Below are 22566 nucleotides of genomic sequence, written 5' to 3'. Positions count from 1 at the left end.
ATCTGCGTCCGGCATCTGGAGGCAGTGGTGGAGTTTGCACTGGTGACTGCTGATGCAGTTGTTTCCTTTCTTTCTTTGCAAGTGAGCAAGTCTGTGTCCGCTGCAGAGCAACAGTTGTGGAAAAAAAGCTTTTCTTGTTTTGAAAAGGGGATTCACAACTTTGAGTCGATCGATGACGCTACCAATGCTGCGCTCCTGTTATGCAACACGGGAAGACTCATGCGAATTTGTGCCCAGGCTCACTGTGGCGCAGGGGACGAGTTCAAACGTGAATTCTCACCCGAAGAAGGCTTGTATTATAATAAGGTAACGTGTTTGCTTGGCCACTCCTCCACTAAGTATTATGGAACTGGCCGGCGCCGCCGTAGCTCAATAGGCTAATCCTCCACCTGTGGCACCGGCACACCGGGTTCTAGTCCTGGTCGGGGCGCCGGATTCTGTCCCGGCTGCCCCTCTTCCAGGCCAGCTCTCTGCTGTGGCCTGGGAGTGCAGTGGAGGATGGCCCAAGTGCTTGGGCCCTGCACCCACATGGGAGACCAGGAGAAGCACCTGGCTCCTGGCTTCGGATCAGCGCAGTGCGCCGGCCGTAGCGCACCGGCCGCAGTGGCCATTGGGGGTGAACCAACGGCAAAGGAAGACCTTTCTCTCTGTCTCTCTCTCTCACTGTCCCTCTGCCTGTCAAAAATAAAAATAAAAGAAGAAAAAAAAAGTATTATGAAACTAAAAATAGTTCAGCTGTGCTGATGGCATAGGAGTAGAGAGATCATTAAAACACTTAGAAACGGGCCTAAGAATAGGAAGAAGGTGGTACTGCAGATGGCATAGTGAATGTTAGGAAGAAGAGCTTTCAGTAACTTGTGCTGATGCAGCCAGAGTCAGTGTCAGGTGGGTTAAAGGCTGACATGGAGAAAGTACAACAGTAAAAGTCCCCACAGAAAATGCAGGGACTTGGTTATGAGATGGGGCAGGAGAGCAGCATGGGTGAAAGCTGGGTAAGCTGAACTGTGAAAATACACAACAGAAAGTAATACTGAGAGCAGACCACATCTTAGGAAAATAGTTATCCATGACACGTTGGAGGTGAATTTACCCTTAATATGTAAAGAAGAATTAAAAAGTCCTTGAAAATAAATCCAGTAGGAAAAAGGGCAAATAACCTACAACAAGAAATTCATTATAAAGGTAAATGGTATATACATATATACAGGGGCCGGCATGGTGGCACACTGGGTTAATCCTCCATCGGCATCCCATGTGAGTGCTGGGTTCTAGTCCCAGTTGCTCCTCTTCCAGTCCAGCTCTTTGCTGTGGCCTGGGAGAGCAGTGGAGGATGGCCCAAGTGCTTGGGCGCCTGCACCCACGTGGGAGACCGGGAGGAAGCACCCTGGCTCCTGGCTTCAGATCGGTGCAGGGCGCCGGCCGTAGTGGCCATTTGGGGGGGTGAACCAACGGAAGGAAGACCTTTCTCTCCGTCTCTCTCTCTCACTGTCTGTAACTCTACCTGTCAAATAAATAAATAAATAAAAATCTTTTTAAAAAAGTATGTACATAATAAAACTTCTGAAATTTAAATTTACATGACTTTAAAACTTGACTTTCCTTTATCAGATTGGCAAATTTTTTTGGCAAAAGATGACATCCACTGTTGGGAAGGGCACAAGGAAAGGATGGTCATGTAATGACGTATTTTGAAGCTGTGTATATTTAAATGAATTAGTGAAGTATATTTATGACATAGTAAGTGTTAAAAGTGACTGTTTTTTGCTTTTCAAGTTTATATATATGCAGAAAAAAAGAATGAATAATTGCATACCCGAAATGTAGAAATTAATGCCGGGTGATGGAATTAAGTGTGGTTTTGTTTGTTTAGATGCAGTGGCTGTGTATTTTAGGATGGGGATGACAGAGCCAGGGGACTGACTTGTTTTTGCAGTAAAATTGGGCAGATTTCTTGTTCAAGATGTAATTTGAGAGTTACTTTTTTCTTTCTCATTAGTCATATGCACAGCTTTGATTTAGAGGGAAAAACAGTGAGCTGTACCTGCACGCATCGGCACGAGTAGGAAGGCAGCGCTGCAGGACGGGCTCACCATGGGCTGCAGATGGAGACGCGCAGTTCATGATGCTGTCCCCTTCTGTATTCTCCAAAATTAAGCATCTGGGTAGACTTGAAGTATGTTGTATTTTAATGTGGTATATTTAAACTGAGTCAAAATTGCCTACTTTCCCCTCTGTTGCAGGCTGTTGATTATTATTTGAAAGCCCTGAGGTCTTTGGGAACACGAGACATGCACCCCGCTGTTTGGGACTCCGTGCACTGGGAATTGTCTACTACGTACTTCACCATGGCAACTCTGCAGCAAGATTACGCTCCCTTGTCCAGAAAAGCTCAGGAGCAGGTAACGTATTTGCTGGATTAAAATAAGTCTGCAGCCTTAGTCATTCCTTTAGCAAATACTGAGCATCTGTTACCGGCTTCTCCTTGAGAAGCAGTGTTTACACATTTTAACAATTCTTATATTACCAGCTTGTTCCTATTTTTCCCCCTAAACAAAAACATCAGATTGAGAAAGAAGTCAGTGAGGCCATGATGAAGTCCCTGAAGTACTGCGACGTTGATCTGCCATCCGCCCGGCAGCCTCTCTGTCAGTATCGAGCTGCGACCATCCACCACAGGCTGGCTTCCATGTACCACAGTTGTCTGAGGAATCAGGTACTGCCACCCCGGCTGCGGCCAGTGTCGCGGGGATTTGCTCATGTTCTCACACAGATTTCAAGACCCTGGAGGCCAGTTAGCTGCTGTAGGGTGTGTTTTTCTTCTCACCTCTGTGTATTTTTCTCTATGGTGATTGGTTGATTCTTAGTTTGCAAAATTAGATATTGTGCTTGGGTGTGTTGTTTAGACTTTTTTTTTTTTTTCAGATAGTATGGGTTTATAGGACTGGTCTCCCATCTTGCTATGAAATAGAATGTGCACATAAAAGCAGATAGAAAATATATGTGGGGGCTGATGCTATGGCATAATGGATAAAGCCGCCACCTGCAGTGCCAGCATCCCATATGGGCACAGGTTCGAGTCCCAGCTATTCCACTTCCACTCCAGCTCTCTGCTATGGCTTGGGAAAGCAGTAGAAGATGGCCCAAGTCCTTAGCCCTCTGTACCTTCCTGGGAAACTCAGATCAGGCTCCAGGCTCCAGGCTCAGGATTGGCTCAGCCCTGGCCGTTGTGGCCATTCGGGGAGTGAACCAGCAGATGGAAGACTTTCTTTCTCTGCCTCTGCTTCTTTGTTAATTCTGGCTTTCAAGTAAATATATAAATCTTCAGTGAAAGAAAAGAAAATATATGTGGCACAAAATGCACAGTTTAAGGAGTAACAAGAGGGAACCCCGTATTCCTCTCCTGGAAGTTGAGGGAAGGCCTAGTCTGGAGAGCCCCATGTTCCCCTGCCTCCGCTGTGTCCCTGGATAGCCAAGCTGGATCAACTACCATCCTGGATTTTCTGCTCTGTTCAAACTTTGTGTGTTTTACCCTTGAACAGTGTCTGTCTTCACCTCATCTTTGGTGGCTCAGATCTCTCGTATGTGCTGTGTGTGGCTTGTGGCCTTCATGTCGCATGGTTTTGGGTTCATCCATGTTTGTGCGTGTAGCTGTTCATTTTCTCGGCTCGGTGGTGTTCATTAAATGAATACATGATAGTTACTTAGTCATTCTATGATTACCAAGATGCTGATGCTTCCAGTTTAGTGCTGTAAGGAATAATCTATCATCAGCTGCATGAATCCTGCTGCTCAAGTGTGTTTCATGGGAAGAATTGGGGCCCAGGCAGAAGGTGCCTGCATTTACAGAGATGGCTTTGCTCCGGCTAAGGAGTCTTACACTCAGTTTCTCTGTGGGGATTTTCATGTTTGTTTTGTTGGTCCCCCTGTCTCGGCTTGGTGCCAGAACAAAGTATCTTACGGTGCCTGGGTTGCCCTTACGCTGAGAGGGTGTTGTCCTTTGAAGTCCAGCTTAATCTGGAGAATTTCTCTCCCCTGCTACCAGAGGCCCCCAGCCAGAACTCCAGTTTGCTCAGATGGCCTGATGTCCTCCTGCAGAAGCAAGCGTTAGGGTGCCAGTGCAGGTCACGGGGCAGGGTGGTCTGCAGCAGGTCGCTGGGACAGCTGACACGCACGTGCAGAAGAATGGAGCTGGACTCTGCCTCACATCATAGCCAAGTTAAGTGAGAATGGAGCCAGGACTTGAAGCAGCAACACTTGTGGGGAAGAAGAGACCACAGCTCATCTCGGGATCCAGTCGGACAACTAGATCAGTGTTTTTGTGGGCCCGGGCATTGGGGTTTGCTCTCACTGTGTTCCTGGTCCCAGGTTGGCGATGAGCACCTGAGGAAGCAGCACCGGGTGCTGGCGGATCTCCACTACAGCAAGGCCGTGAAGCTTTTCCAGCTTCTCAGAGATGCCCCGTGCGAGCTGCTCCGCGTCCAGCTGGAAAGGGTGGCGTTTGCAGAGTTCCAGATGGCCAGTAAGTGTTGCCCTCATCCCTCAGGTGTGTGGGCTTAGAGCGAGACAGACCGGAGCCTCTCTTTTGGATGCAAGTAGAATTGTTTGCAGTTGGCCAGTAGCTAGTTTCTTTGGGTATGGACCAGGAGACGTGTCTACACTTTTAAGAGTGCTGTTTAAAGCTTACAGAAATGCATTAATTAGACTATAGTTAATCAGTAGAAAAGCTGAAATACAACCATGACTCCTTCGAGTTGTGTGAAAGCAATTTTGACAGGCCAGTGTACGCAATTAAAGACTCAAATGAGCCTAAGAGACTTGGGGGTGGGAGTCAGCAGCAAGGAGTGGAGGTGCTCACTGAATCCTTTAAGCAGAGCAGGTGGTCGGCAGTCTGGGGCTGTGGCCTCAACCCTGGCAGAGGTCGGGATAGACAGGGGCAGGAAGGAAGGAAAGGGAGAAGGCCTCGGGCTGTTGCTGCTCAGGTCGGGACCGGGCGGACGAGCCAGCCACTTCCTGCTTTCTTGTAAGTTCTCTGCTCCTCACTGTGGAGAATCTCCTGTGTGTGGTGAACAGACAAGGAATGATTTGAACTACAGTGATTCATTGGATTTCATTTTAGTTTTTTCTTCTAAAAAGTAAAATACATGTAACTCTAAATACAGGCCTTAGTTTGTGTAGAGGCACAGCAGCCCTGGAAGACTGTACCCCAAACTGACGGAATTGTTGCCTCTGATCAGGGAGCCTGGGAGGCCAGGAGGGGTTCACTGTGTGCTCATTTGAACTTTCTCGACTTGGGGAGTGTTAGCTATTCTGAGCGGTCTCTGGAAATACTTACTAGAATTACTTTGGTTTTTGCTGGTACACAGTGCCTGCCTAGGTGTGTGGGATAAGAAGCTCTTTCTGGCCGTGGGGTGGGGTGGTCTTTTTTTCACTGTATCTTTTGAATTTTCTGCTGTATTTGTACTTCTTAGAATGAGAAGTCATCATTTTTAGGAAAAAAAAAAATAGAGATGCTGGGAACACAAATGTTAGTACTGTTAGCACCTCAGACAAAGAATGTGAATGGTTTAGGGGTTTGTTAGCCAGATCTGTGGGTCTTGTAAGCCAGCTTAACGAATGCTCTGGCTTACTGTCCGTTTTATGACATCTCGTTTTACCCAGTTTTTTCTCTAGTTTGTATGTGTGGCTCAAGTTTATCTTCCTAATGCCTGCCAGCTGCCCCCCAACAGCAGTTCCACGCATAATCAACACTGTCTTCTCAATGCAGAACTGTGCTGAAATCTCACTCAGCTGTTGGTATTAAAGATGATGGGTTCTAAGAGGTTTGTGCTGTAAAGGTAACAGTGGAGTCCAAAGTCAGGGTCCCCAAGGTCACCCTGAAGTTGGCGGTTCATGAGGAGGACTGTCACTCAGGCTGTTCTTACAGTTACAGACTTTTACAGTGAAACAGGGATTCAGATTGACCAAGGGAAGAGGCCTGTGGGGCAGAGTCCAGGAGAGTTCCGAGGGCGACACTCCCAGGTGTCCCCTTCCAGTAGATCACAGACAGTGCCACCTCCTCCAGCAGAGTCGCATGACTGCCCCCTCCAGGGATGCTAGCCAGGGAGGCTCACCCAAGTCTTAGCGTCCAGCATTGTTGGGGGACTCGGTCACGGAGACATGGTAACTGCCCACACAGCAGGCTAAGTTCCTAGCTCCTCTGGAAGTCTGGCTGTTAGCATGGGGCCCCAAATCCCCGTAAGAAAATCTCATTAAGACTGCTTGGTGGCCCCTGGCTCCCCAGGTGAAGGCTGTTACCTGGTGAGCCCTTCCAAGGGTTTAGAGATCACCTGTGAGCCACGAAGGCCAGACCTCGCCTGGACACGATTGCTCCTCTGCCGCACACGAGACTCCACTGAATGAAAGCTCTAGAACAGGAGCAAGGGTGCTTTGTAGTGTTCGCAGTGTTCAGAAGGTCCTAGAACAAAAGGAAATCTTGTTCGCCTGGTCTTGTTTCCTGCCTGTTACAGAAAGGTAACATACATACTTTACAGGTAGGGAAGCGGATGCCGGGTGCTGGAGTGACTTGGTTAACATCATGACCATAAACAGTGGGTGGCTCCAGACGCGGGCTGCTCTCTGGCCCCTCTAACCCAATGCTTCAGATTCTGATTCCCTTCAAAAAGGTTGTGTTCTCGCTCTGAAAAAGCCAAGTAGAGAGGCAGGGAAATAACTACTGCCTGGTCTAGACTTCGTAATTTTTTCAGGAAAATTCCCAGTAAGTTGGATTTGAAGATTTGTTAGGATTCTCACGAACGCCCTGTATTCCTGTACTAATGTTGAAGATTTCCAGGTTTTATGTAGAGGAGTGATCATTGTGTCTCCGATTCGTTAGGTCAGAACAGCAATGTTGGGAAGTTGAAGACCCTGTCTGGGGCTCTTGATATCATGGTGAGGACAGAGCATGCATTCCAGCTGCTCCGTAAGGAGCTGGTGGAGGACCCCGAGCAGGTGAGCGGGAGGCGTCTGCTCTGCGTGTGTCAGACTGCATGGTGACCGTGTGTGTTGGGCGTGATGCCTGTGTGTGTGGGTGTGGGTATATCTTGTGTATATGCATGTGCATACACACTTGTATGTATACTCTGCATGTACACAACATTAACCGTGGCTTGTTATGTTTGCATGGTAGAGTTGTTAAACTCTTTAATTTGCAGGAATATCTCATATTCTAGAAGTGTTTTAAGAATGTGCCTTAACAAGTCTCAAACCATTCTTAGTAAGGCGTTGGTTAGAAAGTTACAAAGCCTCTTTGTGGGGAACTGTGCTTTTTCCCGTGCCCTTTCATAGTTCTCACTAAACTTTCTGGGAGCAGGTGCATGGTGAGTGGGCCTAAGCAGCTCCTTGGAAGGATTTCTAGCTTTCTGGGCATTTCAGCATTCACGCTGCTCAGCTTCCAAGGCCCCATGGTCCACCCACCTGTTGCTTTCCTAGGCCTGGTCAGACTCCGTGTGGTGCCCTTTCCCATGTTGCCCTGTTAGCGTCTGCTGTTGGGAAGTCAGGAGATTTTCCTTCAGGATTAATGTTTTTTTTTAAATGTAAGTGGCTGTTAGGTATGAGTGTGAGTCGATCACAATGACCTTCGGCACACTGTGTGTGTTCTGTCTGAAGCTCACTGGTCGATGGAAGCCTGGCTCCATCACGTCCCTGCACCGCTGCGGTTGTCGGGTGCTTCCAGCCGCTAACTGTTTGTTGTCCTCAGCCTAAGAGTGGCGAGACTGCTCCGGCCGCCGACTCTTCCCCCAGCCTCAATCGAGAAGAGGTGATCAAACTGCTCAGTATATTTGAATCTCGGCTGTCATTCCTTCTCCTTCAGTCCATCAAACTGCTGTCTGCAACTAAAAAGAAAACAAGGTAAATTAAACGATTACTTGTGACTTTTTTTAATTTTTAAAAAAGATTTATTTATTTGAAAAGCAGAGTGCCAGAAAGGGACAGAGAAATCTTCCATCCTCTGGTTTACTCCCTGAGTGGCTGCAGCAGCCAGGGCTGGGCTAGCCTGATGCCAGGAACTCCACCCTGGTCTCCCACATACATGGCAGGGGCCCAGGTACATTAATTGGGAGCTGAATTGGAAGCAGAGCAGCCAGGACTTGAACCAGCACTCTGATATGGGATGCTGGTACCACAGCCGTGGCCTAACCTGTTAGCACCACACAGTGCTGGCCCCGTGTAGAAACTTCTTTCCCAGCGTCATACCTAGAAGAAGAATGCAAATAACCTGCTGACGTTGTAAAGATGGGCTGTAGTCTTTCTTTTATGTGGATAATTGCGTATTTCAAGTGGTCGTCTTGACATGTTAAACTTCGTAAGAATCATCTCCATGTGTGCTGCTCCATATTGAATCATAGATAACAGAATACAGATGCACAAAAATTGTGCTGCCTGAGGGTAAACACCCTATTGTTTGTAATATTTTTCCTGGAACAAAAATCCTGAGTGTTGCTAGGAACACGTGTAACACTGAGATCCCAACTGTGTGTGCTCTTCCTTCATGTTTGTGTCGATTGGTTTCATGGCCTTGAATATGGTTTGTCTTCGCATATGTCCACATGTACTTGGGGACTCTGTGGACCCTGCTGTTTGGAGAATGCTGTGTGCGTGTCAGGTTACCCAGGTTCATAGTGTTGTTCAGGTCGTCTGTGCTCTCCCTTTCTGTCTGCTTGCTCTGTCAGTTCACTGGGAAGAAGGTTGAAGTCTTCAGTGACCACTGTGGATTTATCTTACTTCTCCATCATCTCTATCAATTTTGTTTCATGTTTTATTTTAAAAGATTTATTTATTTACCTAAAAGGTACAGTTAGAGAAGGAGAGACAGAGCTTCTGTCTGCTGTTCACTCCCCAAATGGCTGCCACAGCTCGGCTGGGCCACGCCGAAGCAAGGAGTCTGGGTTTCCCATGTGGGTGGCAGGGCCCCAAGGACTTGGGCCATCTCCACTGCTTTCCCAGGCACATTCGCAGTGGAGCAGCTGGGACTCGAACTGGCGCCCTTAGGGATGCTGGTGCTGCAGACAGGGGATGCAGATTCATGTGTTCGTGGTGCTCTGTTCAGTGCACACACATGCAGGGCTATTGTGTCTCACGGGGAACTGGCCCCTTTATGAAATACAGCTCTCTCTGATGTTAATATAGCTGTTCAGCTCCTTTTGGTTAATGTCTTTTCCTATCTATGTCTATAATATTAAAAGTGAATTTCTTGTAGATGGCATGTAGTTGAGACTTGCCCTTTTTTTTAATTGTTTTTTAAAATTTATTTATTTGAAAGAGGGTTATAGAGAGAGGTAGACACAGAGAGGGAGAGAGGTCCTCCATCTGCTGGTTCACTCCCAAATGGTTGCAATGGCCGAAGCTGAGCCGATGAGAAGCCAGGAGCTACGTCCAGGTCTCCCACGCGGGTACAGGACCCCAAGCACTTGGACCATCTTCCACTGCTTTCCCAGGCCATAAGCAGGGGGCTGCATTGGAAAAAGAGCAGCCGGGATTCGAACTGGAGCTAACAAGGATGCCAGTGCTGCGGGCAGAGGCTTAGCCTACTACACCACAGAGCTGGCCCCAGCTTATCTTTTAATTCTATAAACTTTTTAAAGTACTTTGTGTTAGTCAGCTTTTCATTGTCACAAAAATTCTGAGAGAAGCTCAGAGAGAGATCTTCTGTCCATTGATGCGTTCCCCAAATGGCTGCAACATCCGAGTCTGGGCCAGGCCAAAGCCAGGAGCCAAGAACTCCATCTGGGTCTCCCATGTGGGCGGCAGGGGTCAGGGGCTGAAGCCCTTGGGCCGTTTTCTTTCCCGCCTTCCCAGGCACATCAGCAGGAAGTTGGATCTGAAGCACAGCAGCCAGGACTCCAACCAGCACTCGTTGTGGGATGCTGGCTCCACCTGCTGCGTGCAGTGCTGGCCCTTATGTGTGTTTTAAACCCCTAATCCCCTGCTGCTGGTCGCACCATTGTCTTCTGGAGGTTGTGCACCCCCCTCGCAGTCTTTGCTTGTCCCCCCTCAGCTCAGTGACTGTTCAGTGGATTCTTCCCAGTGTCAGGGGCATCTTCCCCAGAGAAGGGTGCACTCTGCTACTTCGTTCTTTGCCTGCCTGTCTTTCCTCAGATCTCACACTAGTGTTTGCCCTGCGACCCCACCTCCAAATCTCTGGATTCGAGAAAAATGTGACCTGGTAGTTTGCCCTGCGTGTTGGAAGAGTGGGTATGACACGTCCCCAGCTTTAGCCTCCAGAGTAGAAACCTTCAGTAAGTACTCGCGGATAGCTTCCCGAACCTGGGAAGAGCTCCTGTTTGGGGGAGAGCTCAGTTTGAGGACACCGTTAGCCCTCAGAGTTGAGGCCAGAGCTGTGGCACAGCAGGTTAAGCCCCCCAGCGATTCTGACATCCGTATCAGAGCACTGGTTTGAGTCCCAGCTGCGCTGCTTCCTGTCCAGCTCCCTGCTGGTGCACCTGGGAAAAGATGGCCCACGTGCTTGGGCCCCGGCACCCACATGGGAGACCTGGGTTCACCCTGGCCCAGCTCCAACGGTTGTGGCCATTTGGGGAGTGAATCAACAGATGGAAGACCTCTTTTTCTCTATCTTTTTCTGTCATTCTGCCTTTCAAATAAATAAGATAAATCTTCAAAAAAAAAAAAAAAAAAGTCAGAGTCTACAGTGTGTCCTGGCCTGTGTCGCTGTGTTTGCTACAATTCAGCAGATGGAGAACCAAGGCAAAGTAGGCCACACAGGTAACACACAGTAGGTCCTGCATGTGGTGACACAGAGTAGGCAGTGCAGCTAGTAACCGTGGTAAGAAATGAAGTCGGCGCAATGGTGGGCAGTGCACGTCGTAACACACAGCTGCGAAGAAACTCACAGCTGTTTTACCCACAAGAGTGGGTAAGTTTTAAAACTTTGTTTTGGTTTCCACAATGTGGCAATATAAATATATGTGAGTAACACAGTATTCATTGATTCAAGCAATTGACTAAGGCAGTAGTTTCAGTCTTAGAGTATCTCTTATGATTGTAACAGTCATCTGGATGACCTGATAATTCTTATCTTAGTGGAGGGTTTTCTGACCCTCAGGTTAGGTACATTACCCATATTCTGTTGAAAAAAACTCCATGAAGGCCCATGTCGTTAATTTGCGTTGATTTTTCAGACTGTTAAATGTGCACTCTGATACAGTGCAGGTATTGACAGGTTGGTTACCAGCCCAGTGCTCGTGTTTCACTGATGTGCAAGTGAAAACAGCAGTGGTTTGGTAGGAGAATTTGCTCTGCTTCAAGCCTAGTTATTTCCCTGTGTGCTGGTGTGCACTGCTTTGGGGGTGAGACCTGAAGGAAGTACAGTCCGCCCTGCCTCCACCCGCGATCCAGAAGTGCAGTGAGCCAACAGTGTAGCAGGTGTTGCCACACAGGGACACTGTGCTGAGGTTTACACGTAACCGAGAGGTGGATGGACTCTGTGCACAGATATCGGGCCTGATTCAAGGCTTAATTTTCCTAGGTTCCTATACGCTTTACAGTGAAATCTAAGAAGATTACGATGCATTTAACTTCGCTTGTTCCTGTTTTCAGATTACACAGGCACTTCACTGTGTGGTGGCTTTGCGGGTGTTGTCCTGCCATCAGTACCAGCTTTGCTTGTTAGGCTGTGGGCTTCCTTCTCTCTGTTAGGAATTTGCTCTTGTGCTGTATCTCAATGTCCATCGCTTCAGCAGAGCACAGCCTCTTGGCATTTCTGTGGGTTTGGTTTAATATCATGAGAAACAGAAAAAGTAACAGGCGCCTCTGACGAGCAGGGGCCCTGTGCTGCAGTGCAGGGAGCAGGGCCTGTAGGTTAGGGCTGCTCCAGCCCGGGGTGCGCTTCCTGTGGGGTTAGGATGAGCACAGATCAAACCCTGTGAAGTGGGGGGCTCCCTGCGTGGGGGTCAGAGTCCCATAAAGCCGGGCGGGAGTCTGCAGAGGCCTGGCTGGTCCTGGTGTGGAGCTGGCGCCCAGCTGTCAGATTAGTTCAGTGCTGTGAACACTGGGAGAGGCTTTGTGCCAGGCTTCATGGAGGAAATGCGAGGGCCTGTCAGTTCGTGGAAAACCTGGACGAAAAAACAAGTTTCTTTTGGTGCAAAAGTTTTTGGAATCCATGCTAGTGATTTTCACAATTCACCTTTTCCACGAACTCCTGGAAAATCCGTCGTCCAGGATGGCCTCCCTGTGCCCTGGCCGTCTCCACTGCTTCCTTGCAGCTTGGGCCCACGGACATTCTGCTTCTTAATTGCTAATGTAGAGCGTGAAGGGTGAGAGCGGTTCTTGGTACTGGTAGGCACTCGGGTGTTTGTTAGAGGAGTGAGCGTCGGCTTTAACTGACGGATGTCTAGCAGCAGGCCCACCGACAGCAGACGGAGGCAGGCAGCCGTGGGCGAGCGTTAGTGGACGCCTGCTTCCCTGAGCAGTGGCTGTTCGCTCGGGGCTCTTGCTGAGCTGGTGGTGAGTGGCAGTGTGGCCTTCACCTGTCTCTTGTTCTTATGGCCCAGCAGTAACGTGGAAGAAGATGTGGTCCTGAAAACCAACAAGCACATCTACTCCCAGCTTCTGAGAGCGACGGCCAGCAAGGCTGCCACCCTGGTGGAGAGAATCGACATGGTCATCCACCTGCTGGAGCAGCTCGCTCGCGGCGGCGCCGTGCAGTGAGCTGAGCCCGGGGCTGCGCCTGCACACCGCCGCCAGTGCCTTCTGAACTCGGGGGCTACCCTGTCCGTTTGGTGCTGCGCCTCATTAAACAGGAGGGGTGCCCGCCCCACCCAGGGACAGCCGTGGGCACGGTTGTCATTTCTCACGACGCACAGCTTGGGCGAGTTCTCCGGCTTCTTTGAAGTGCCAGAGTCGGGATCCAGTGGAAAGCTCCCAGCAGTGACTCTGGGAGCACCTGGCACCTCGTGGCAGCAGCCGCGCCACAGTGCAGTTTCACCTTGACAGATTTCTGAAGTGTGTTAAGCTCTGTGCATCTAAGATAGGACTATTTTGGGTGACATGATTCTACAGGTTCAAATAGGGTAAAGAAACTTCTACAGTGTTTCCGTCTGGATTGTCCAGGACAACACGTGTGCCCTGACTGAGCTCCGTGCTGGAGCTCGCGGAGCCTCGCCCCGCGCAGCGCTCCGTGTGCCGTGCGTGTTCGGAGGGTGCACTTGTCCTAGACTTCCTCAGACAGCTGATCCAGAACAGGTACTATCTTTTTCTTCATTTTAAACTTGAAACTGTGAATAAGGTAAGAAGGCTATTTTGAATAAATAAACTATTTATTTAAAATGTCTTTGTACTTTTCCATTTCGCATTCTTCACATTGAGTTATGATTTGAACTCTGTTGAAATAATAAACTTTACAAAGTAAGATCAGAATGTTAAAATTCTGCCGTCCACTAAATTCTCTAGAATGTTCCGCGTACTGGCGCCGCCGCCGCCGCCGCCGCATGGCTCCTGCCCAGGCGCAGTGTTTGCAGTGCCTGCAGTTTGCAAGGCTGCCTTGTCTTTCGCCTTCTCGGGATTTCCAGAAGATTCCCAGGGCAGTCGGGCTCTCTGGTTGTGCTAACGGTCTGGCTCCCTGCGTGTCGGCCCGGGCCTGGGTGCGGGGAGTCGCTGCTGGCACGTTCAGGCCCCTGCCGACCTCCGTGCCAGCCACACCTCTGAAGGATCTGAACCGCACTGGAGAGCTGTCTGCCGTAAACTGGTCTAGGTTGGATTTTGCAAATCGCTTTCTTGATCTTCAGCTGTTTGCACGACAGCGGCTGACCCGTGCAGCCTGGCAGAATTCTCCTTGGCCGTTCGGCTGCATTGCCCTTGGGCCAGTTTCCTCCATTTGCAAAACTTAATCATGGAAGCATTTAAAGTTGTCCCTAAAGTCAGCAGTGTCCTGTTTGCGAGCAGCAGCGTGCGCACGCGCACAGCGGAGCTGCCCGCCCTCTGCCACTGCCCCCCGGCAGGCCCATGGCTGAGGGGTTCGGGAAGGCCCTGCTCTCGGCCCTCGCCCTTCTCTGCTGAGCAGCAGCCTTTCGGTCAAGAGCAAAACTTGCTTTTAAGCAAGAAAATTAGATTCTAGCATCTTCTCTTGTCAACGTGATAACCTGAAAGTTCCTACAGGGGGAAAAAACTTCCCTTTAAAGTGTAATTGCTGACTCCAGATGAAGGCCTCAAGGCTGAGTTGTAGCTGTTTCCTTAGGAGAATGTATCAGTGAGGCTGCTGCACCTCCTTCAGTTAGTTTCCTGGCCCAGATTTTGTCCTTATCAGGTGACATTGGAGTTTTTGTTTGTGCTAAGAAGTTAAAAGCTACATTGTAGACGATGAACCCACAGATGAAAGGTGTCTCTCCCCCTCTGTCTGTAACTCAGCCTTTCAAATAAGAAAATCTTAAAAACAAAACAAAAAAAAAAAGTGGTCGCGCGGCAGGAACAGGACCCACCCTGGGCTTCGCAGTGGACTTCACACTCTTGGGCTGGAAACAGCACGGTCTGTGCAACGGCTGCAAAACCGCCCGTGCGCCGTCAGGGATCAGGAAGTGAGTCCTCAGGGCAGGGCCGCGGAGTGGGCGCAGTCCCTCCCTGCGGCTCGCTGCCCTCCTCTGTGACTCCCTCGGGCTGGGCCCGGCTCCTGGCAGCAGGGGCGGCCGTGCTGGGCCAGGGTCGCAGAGTGAAGGCAGAGGCGAGGCCTTGGTTGCTTGCTTTTTTTGTCTTTTACACTTCCCCTGAAAAATCAGTAGAGTTATTCCGTGAATTACGCTTGGCCTGAGCAGTTGACTCGTAAGCCAGCTGTCCTACGGTCTTGAGCGCTACCTTTTCCGCTGGGTCCCCATGCAGGCAGCCACTCGCGTCCTGGCGAGCTGGGCTGCGTGTCCTCAGGGGCGCCGTGCCGGCTGCGTCTCCCTCTCACATGTTCAGCGTGGAGCTGTGCACGTCACAGATGTCAAACCACGTCTCGGAGATGGGCTGCTCGGGCAGTAAGCCGTTGGCCGGCAGCTGGGGGTTCTGCTGCTTGTCCTTGGCGCTGACGACCTTCCAGTAGGCGCTGCCCTTGAACAAGAAGAGAGAGCTGTGCGCGTAGGAGTAGTAGGCCGCGTCTATGCTCCTGACGGGGTGGCTGTGCGGTGCCACTGCCGGGAAGGCCTTAGTCAGCGTCACGGGGTAGGAGCTCAGCACTTGACTCCTGTTGACATCGAATGCAAAAACCTGCCAAGCAAATGAGGCGGTGAGACCGGCTCTCCTGAGGGAGGCGCTGCTGCCGGGCCATGTGTGGCATCCAATTCTATGGACCTCAAGGGTTTATCTAATTAATGGCCTACCATTGCCGTGAGGGCAATTAAAAGATGGTTCTGTGGGTGCAAAAATATTCTGAAATGTAGGCATAGTTTTTCCAAAATGCACATTCCCTGTGAACTTTTTGGAGACCCCCCACCCCCCACCCCTCTTATTCATGGATTTCAAAAGTTGTTGCCCCAAAGTCAGCATACCCCTTCGCTCCGTTTTCCACCACTTCTCTGAAGTGCCCTCAGGTGAGCGAGCCCAGCTCTCACCTCAGCACTTGCTCGCCCGGGGGCCCACGCCAGGCCCCACGTCTCCTACTCACCAGGGACCCCTTGAAGAAGAAAATGAGCTGCTGCCGGCGGTCGTAGAAGGCCGTGTCCAGGGGACTTGGGATGCCGGGGAATCCTTGCGATATCAGCTTGGGGTAGCTTTTTCCTTGCTGGTCTTCTGCGAGGGCCTGATCCTGGCCACTGTCGTAGCTCCAGTAGTGGTGCCCTGAGAGTCAACCAGAATCCGTCAGTGTGGCCGGATGTGGCCGGCTAACACAAGCATGAGCCCGGGATGGGGTCCCAGGGGACCATGTGATGTTCCAGTGTCCCAGGGGAGCCCCGCTGAGAGTGTGTTGTCCCAGGACTTGGGTGGCGTGTTGAGCTGACCGCAGGAGTCAGTCCGTCTTGTGTAACACATCACAGCTGTACCGTAAAACAGGCGCAGCGTTTGGAAGGGCTCCCTTTTCCGTGTCAGTGCCCTCGGGCGGCCTGAGGCTTGTTCCTGTACTAGCGGGGTGAGCCCTCATCTACAGAAGTCATGTGAGGCCTCATTACCGGGTGACCCCGTTCTCTGGTATTTTAGAATCATCTACGGGTGGAGGGGACAGCCAGCGTCAGCCCCCCTCACTCCCGCCTTGCACCTGAGACTTCCGCGCCGCTGCCCTGGGCGCCGCTCCCTTCTCTAACTCCAAGGCTGCCGGCAGGCCCTGAAGCAGTAGAGGAGCCGGCCTTTCCTTATTGGTCCTGATTTGGAAGTTTGGCGTGCAGCCAGCAGAGAATGACAAATCCCTGTGTTCACAACCCAGAGGACACCTCGAGCCGTTCCTTCCTCAGCAACCTAAGCGTCCGTGTGTTCGGAAAAGCCCACCGTGCGGCACGATTTGGTGCCTGGACAGTCACAGGTGCAGTTCACCCTAACGGGAACTAAATATTCACAGCAAATTAAATTCCAGAAGTTTCTACAGCTCCAAGAAGAAAACAGCTACACTGTGGCAGTTCCCTGGTGATGACCTAATTCTAGGTCTAGGGCTGCGCAGTGGCATAGCAGGTAAAGCCGCGGCCTGCAGGGCTGGCATCCCATATGGGCGCCGGTTTGAGTCCCGGCTGCTCCACTTCCGATCCAGCTCTCTGCTATGGCCTGGAAAGCAGTGGAAGATGGCCCAAGTCTTTGGGCCCCTGCACCAGTGTTGGAGACCTGGAAGAAGCTTCTGGCTCCTGGCTTCGGATCGGCTCGGCTCCAGCTATGTAGCCTTTTGGGGAGTGAACCAGTGGATGGAAGACCTCTCTCTCTCTCTCCCTCTGTCTCTCTCTCTCTGCCTATCAAATAAATAAATCTTTCTTAAAAAAAAAATTCTCTGAGGGGGTGGAGTTGTGGCATAGCAGGTTAAGCCACCACCTGCAACACTGGTTCGAGTCCTGGCTGTTCCACTTCTGATCCTGCTCCCTGCTAATGCACCTGGGAAAGCAGTGGAGGATGGCCCAAGTGTTTGGGACCCTGCACCCAAGTAGGAGACTGGGATGAAGCTCCTGCAGCCATTTGGTTAGTGAACCAGCGGATGGACGATCTTTCCATCTCCCTCCCCGACAATGCTACCTTTCAAGTAAATAAATCTTTAAAAAAAAAAAAAAAAAAAAAAAAGATTTTTGTTCAGGGCTCTTTCAGGCACTGCAGGCCGTGCTCCCGACTTCGAACCTCAGCTGGGTATGTGCACCACCAGGCAGCTGCTTTGTGTAACGACTAAAAACTTCCCTTCATGTGATGCGCAGGAAGATTAAGCCAAGTGCATCCACGAGATGCCCGCAGTGGAATTTGCATATGAAGTTCCTTCAGTTTGGCTCAGGCCTTGCGAGCTCACACTGAGCGACTTAAAGCCAGGTGCCCTTCATGGGATTCAGGTGCGGGAGGGCTCCCTGATTCCTGGGGGCAGAGCGAGTGGTGTTTGGGGCTGGAATGTGCCCGGAGCCCCAGCCCCACCGCCTCGCAGCCAGACACTGATTTCCCCGTCCAGAAGCTGCCCCTGGCCGTGGCGTCAGAGGCTCTCCGTGGTCAGGCTCGCGTGTGGGGCCTTGGCTGGCTCACGGATGTGCAGTCCCCAATCCCAGCTCCCAGGCCCCGCCCCGTGGCTGGTCTCTGAGCCCCCATGCCCCCTGCCACGGCGTTCCAGGCGCCCCTCGCTGGGTCGCCCCGCACCTTCCTTCAGCCTGGGCCTCGCCCCGACTCCTGCAGTTGCCAGCATCGGATTCCAGGTGGGTTTGACAAGCACTGTGGTGCCTTACTGGGAAGATCGGGGATAAACCTGACCTCTGTGCTCGCTGTGGAGCTGCCTGAGCCTTCGCAGGGGTTACGAGAGCAGTGGGTTGGGGTCCTTGGCAGGAGCTCATTTACACAAAGTACTTTTAATAGAGGAAGCGGGGCCATCACGGAGAGTCTTTACCTTTAAAAAAGTAGCGCTCGTCTCTCCTCCACGTCCAGACGTGGACGAAGGCGTCGATGCCCTGGGCTGGGATTCCGCGCCAGCCAGCCGGGATCCGGGTGGGGTCCCCGTAGCGCGTCCTGTTGTTGCGGTTTTCGTAGAGCCAGTACCGGCTCTTGCGGAAGAAGTACGTGCTGAACCTCAGCCGCACCTCCCCGAACTGGTTTCTCTCTTTGTGAATCCAGTCGAAGGCGGCATCGAATGACCCCTTGCAGGAACCTAAATCACAGCAAAATGCAACCTCGTGTCCCCCAGCGCCAACCCAGCCTGGCTCCGTTCCCGTGACTGGAAGAGACGCAGCTGCGAAGCCAGAGTTTTCCACCGAACACCTGAAAGCAGGGCACGTCCGACAGCGGGGGCAGCTGTGCGGTGGGCGTGAGGGCCCTGGCCTCAGTGTCCAGTGCCCCGCCCCCGGGCACTCCGAGTGCCTCACTTTGCACCAGGGTTATTTGGGGAGGGCGCCCCCCACAGCGAGCTGACACCTCCTTGGATGGCCAGGCTGACGTCATCAGAGAGGATGTTCGGTTCTGGCACACACACAAAGAAGTGATGGCCGCCAGGGAATCGGTGAGTCCTGGTTTTCATAAGCTCCAAAGACGGACGTGAGGGGCCATGAAATGGAAGAGAGGGGGAGGGACTTCCTCCCATGGGCATCTGTGCCAAATGACTTGTCACTTTAATTAAATAGCCACTATGATTTCAGCATGAACAATAAAGTAGCGACTAAAGCTTGTCCTGGGGCGGCCGTGCGGTCCCCTGTGGGGACACCGCTTCCTCTCTGTGCACCTGCTGACTGCTGGCTCCTGCACTTCCCGTCCGGCGGCCTGCGCAGTGCACCCCCTGGGAGGCAGCAGACCACGGCCCAAGTACTGCAGGAGCCCTGAATGAATTCTAGGCGCCTAGCTTTGGCCTGACCTGCCTGGCCCAGCCCTGGCTATTGCCAGCGTTTGGGGAGTGAAAGGAAGATCTCTTGTCTCTCTGGTCTAAAACAAAAATAGAAAAATGGCTTGTGTTGGAGGTCGGCCTCCAGCGGCTTCCAGCTCATGCAGCTGTGATGGCGCGGGTGGCCCACGTGTGCTTAGAAAGCCACTGGGCGGTCCTGCCCGCACCCTTTCCTGTGGCCTGGGGGAGCACCTGCTGCTCGCCAGCAGTGCCTGTGGCCCGGGCGTAGCCTCTCTGAGCCACGAGACTTGGCCATGGCGACAGTGGGCAGCTACCCGGGAGCGACCTGGGTGCTGACCATCTTCCTGCTCTCTGGGTGGGCTGCCCCGGGAGCTCCGGCCCCTGTCTTACCATACAGCTTCTGGATCGCCTTCCTGTCTGACCAGTCCAACTCGAACGCGGGCTCCTGGGGAGTGTAGTTGGGCTGCATGATGGAGCCCGGCCTGTAGGTGTGCGGCAAGCCCAGGACGTGGCCAATTTCATGGACGGCCACCTAGAAGGGGAACGCGCACCATCAGTGACCCCGGCACTGACCCCTGCCCTGCAGCCAGCTGGCCTGTGCCTCCTACAGACCTGAGTTTGCCAAGGAGAAGGGGGCCATGGCGAGACCCGGGGCGCTGTCAGAGCCCAGTGAGCTCTCAGGACATGGACACATCACACGAGAGCCCTCGGCCCATGCCACCCTGCCCTCTGCCCCTGCGCCCCAGGCAGCCCAGGGACTCTCACCTTGAGCAGGCTGATGCCCCTGTCGCTGGTGGGCGGTGTGAAGTGTTCGTCATCATCAAAGTGGATGTCGCCCAGGCGCCAGGCGTGTGCGAACTCCTGTCCGCTGCCGTCGAAAACCCGCGGGCAGCCCAGGTGCCGGCCTGGGGAGGGGAGAGGGAGGCCAGGGAACTCGGTGCCCACTGCACAGGCCCCGCACCTGGCCATCCAGTGTGGGGGCAGCTGCTCCGGGCCCCTCGAACGGGGCTGGTGGAGGAGACACTTTGTTGCTGAGCGGTAGTGGTAAAATGGGAAGACTGCCGGACACAGAGCGAGGTGCCAGGTGCTCTGGGAGCCGACAGGTGCCCAGGTGACACCACAAAGCTGCCTCCTCACCGTGAGGTCATGGAGTAGAGGGAGGGAGCGCTGACCCTCCACATGCCCCCCAACCTGCCCTCTCTGAGCCCCCTGGTCACGCACAGGCCGTGGGGAAGCTGGCTTGCTTGTCCAGCAGAGTGACCCCGCTCACTCCCTCGCCCTATCTCTGCAAGAGGGCGGAGGGCAGCCAGGGTGGGCGAGTGCTTTGCCAGGCACACTGGGTGCTCTGGGTGACCTGGCCCAGAGGCCAGCTGTGCCACTGGAGCAGGGGGTCTGGCCTTGGTGGCCTGCGTGCCCACTGCAGGTGCTGTGTCCGGTGAGGGGCTCCTCCCTTCCCCTGATGTTAAAGCAGCAGCCATGCAGGCCCTAACTCAGCCGCAGCTCCAACGCGTGTCGCCCAGAACAAGCCCCAGAGATGGCGCTGGAGCCCCCACTGAGGAGGCAGGAGCACGGGTTACAGGTCACGAGGCATGGGGCACGGAACATAGGGCACGGAGCACGGGGCACAGAGCACGGGTTGGGGGCATGGGGCACGGAGCAGGGGCACAGGGCGGGCTCCTGCGCTTGCTCCCCTCTTACCTCTCCCAAAGCCCAGCTTGATGTCGACTGTGGCCGCAGGGCCCGTGCGGTCCTCCCGGAAGTCCAGGGGCGTCACCTCGCTCCACATCCTGAAAGCCAGTCTGAAAATGGCTGTCTGCTCATCCACGGACAGCTGGCTGCTGTAGGCCCCTCCCACCAGCCTCCAGGTCAGCGTCTTTTTGGAGAAGGCCCTGGCGGCCCCACCGTCGGGGGAGTCTTCCTGCTGCCTGCCCGGCCTCGGCAGCAGCATTGGCAAGAAGCGCTTTGGCCGGGCCCTGGGCTGCAGGCCCAGCGGGCTTGGTGAGGCCCAGGAGGGCGGTGTCGTGGGGGCAGCGGGGGGCGGCAGCCGAGTGTCCGGGACGCCACAGCGAGGCCTGTTCATGGCCGCCAGCGTGGCTGCGTCCAGCTCCCCGCTGGCTGGCAGTGCATTCACCTGCTGGAACCTGCGCACGGCCTCGGCCAGGGCAGCACCCGCGCGGCCCTCCGGCAGCCACTTGGGGATGGGACCCCAGGCCGAAGGCACCGACCAGCCATACCTGGACAAGAACCGCTGCGGGAGGGAAAGGTAGAAGAGTCCATGGGGCTGCGTTCTGCCAGCCTTGTGCCTGCCCTGCCCCAGACTGTGCGAGAGACAGGCAGACAGGCGTGTGTACACACACACACACACGGCTGCACATGGGGGTCATGGCCCTGTGGCCCACTGAGGAGGAGAATGAACCCGGCCCGGTGTGTGAGGCTGGGAGGAGGGAGCCACCGCTGAGGCCATGGGCGGTAACGGCGAGGCTAGGGAGGGCCGGACCTGGAGGAGGCTGCGGTGTGGCCTGGCCCCAGAGCTGGGCACGGGACTGGGCGGCCTGGCTGCATCTGAGGCCCCGAGCTCCTTGCCAGCTGCACTGAGGGCCTGAGGCAGGCTGGGGAAGGCCTCCTGCAGGCCGCTGGCCACCCCCCACTCCCCTCCCTGGAGCCCTTCCCCTGCGCCACGGAGCTCCACAAAGCTGGTGGCCAGCAGCTCAGCTCGGCCCAGCCACACATCCCCAGCCTTGCTGTGTGGGGCACCCTTGCGGGGCCCCCTTCTCTGCTCCAGACTGGCACGGTGGGCAGCCAAGGGAGGGCCCTGACGTGGGCTCGCGGGGTGTCTGCCTGGGACGGCAGGGGTCACTCCGGGCTGTGGATTCCCACTGGGTTCAGCACAGATTCATCATTGTTCCTGCTGGAACCCTGGAAACCCCTCTTCCCATGAAGCCTGCTGGCCCTGCTGGGCATGTGTGCAGCTGTGTGCACACGTGTGTGATATGGGTGACGCGCTTCTCTGGGCCTGCTCCTACCTGAGCGGCGTGGAGGTCTGTGATGGGCTTGGCCCGGTGCAGGGGGGACGGCTCCAGGTCCGAGTGGTCCCGGCTGTGGAAGAGCATCTCCGGTCGGGCTGGCCGGGGGGCCGCGAGCCCCCAGAGCAGCAGAGCGGGGCAGAAGACGGAGGCAGCGAGCATGGCGTGGCCGGAGCCCTGGCCCTCCCAGCCCAGTGTGTGCGCCTCCCCTCCCTCGAGTGGGCTGGCCGGGGGCTGCTTTGGGCTCTTTTATAAGCAGCCGTGGAGGGGCTGGCAGCTCACAGGCATTTCTCACCCAGCGCTGAAGTGCGCCAGGTCAGCAGGCAGCCTTTGAAGGCCCCAGGGCCTCCTCTCTTGGTGGTGCTAGAACTCCTGGCCCCTCCCAGGTCGCACACGCCTGGGGATCCATCTCCATGGTGCAAGGCTGCTGCCTGAATTGCTAGGACTTTCGGTCCATCTGCCTGAGAGCAAAGGTGCGAACCCACGCCCCTCCCCCAGGCACCCAGCCTGGCCTGGGGTCAGGAGACCTGGGCCCTGCACTTGCTCATGGGTGGGGGGGGCAGGTGTCTCTCTGAGGGCTCTTTGGGGGTT

General features: G+C 53.7%; 2 protein-coding genes across 5 annotated transcripts in view; one reads left to right on the top strand and one right to left on the bottom strand.

Moving 5' to 3' along the window:
• EDRF1 (erythroid differentiation regulatory factor 1) overlaps positions 1-13322 on the top strand; it is a 36299-nt gene extending 22977 nt beyond the window's left edge. For 2 of the 4 annotated variants that reach the window (XM_062214945.1, XM_062214942.1), the window contains 7 exons: positions 83-306; positions 2241-2399; positions 2564-2713; positions 4366-4519; positions 6872-6987; positions 7736-7887; positions 12549-13322. In XM_062214945.1, the coding sequence (XP_062070929.1) occupies positions 83-306; positions 2241-2399; positions 2564-2713; positions 4366-4519; positions 6872-6987; positions 7736-7887; positions 12549-12702 (1109 nt within the window). In that variant the 3' untranslated portion in view covers positions 12703-13322. Of the gene's footprint in view, positions 1-82; positions 307-2240; positions 2400-2563; positions 2714-4365; positions 4520-6871; positions 6988-7735; positions 7888-12545 lie in introns of all 4 variants that reach the window. The other 2 variants (XM_062214943.1, XM_062214941.1) reach the window with 1 other exon arrangement.
• A 1609-nt stretch (positions 13323-14931) lies between these two features.
• Positions 14932-22137, bottom strand: MMP21 (matrix metallopeptidase 21). Its single transcript, XM_062214946.1, has 7 exons — positions 21976-22137; positions 20651-21200; positions 19718-19857; positions 19343-19484; positions 18011-18268; positions 15629-15801; positions 14932-15231 (listed from the first exon to the last, which is right to left on the bottom strand). Exons 1-7 carry the CDS (start codon positions 22135-22137, stop codon positions 14932-14934), a joined length of 1725 nt encoding a protein of 574 aa, XP_062070930.1.
• Between the last annotated feature and the right edge of the window lie 429 nt (positions 22138-22566).

This window comes from Lepus europaeus, chromosome 17, assembly GCF_033115175.1.
Source record: "Lepus europaeus isolate LE1 chromosome 17, mLepTim1.pri, whole genome shotgun sequence".
Classification (NCBI taxonomy): Eukaryota; Metazoa; Chordata; class Mammalia; order Lagomorpha; family Leporidae; genus Lepus; species Lepus europaeus.
This window is presented reverse-complemented; position numbering and strand designations above follow the sequence as displayed.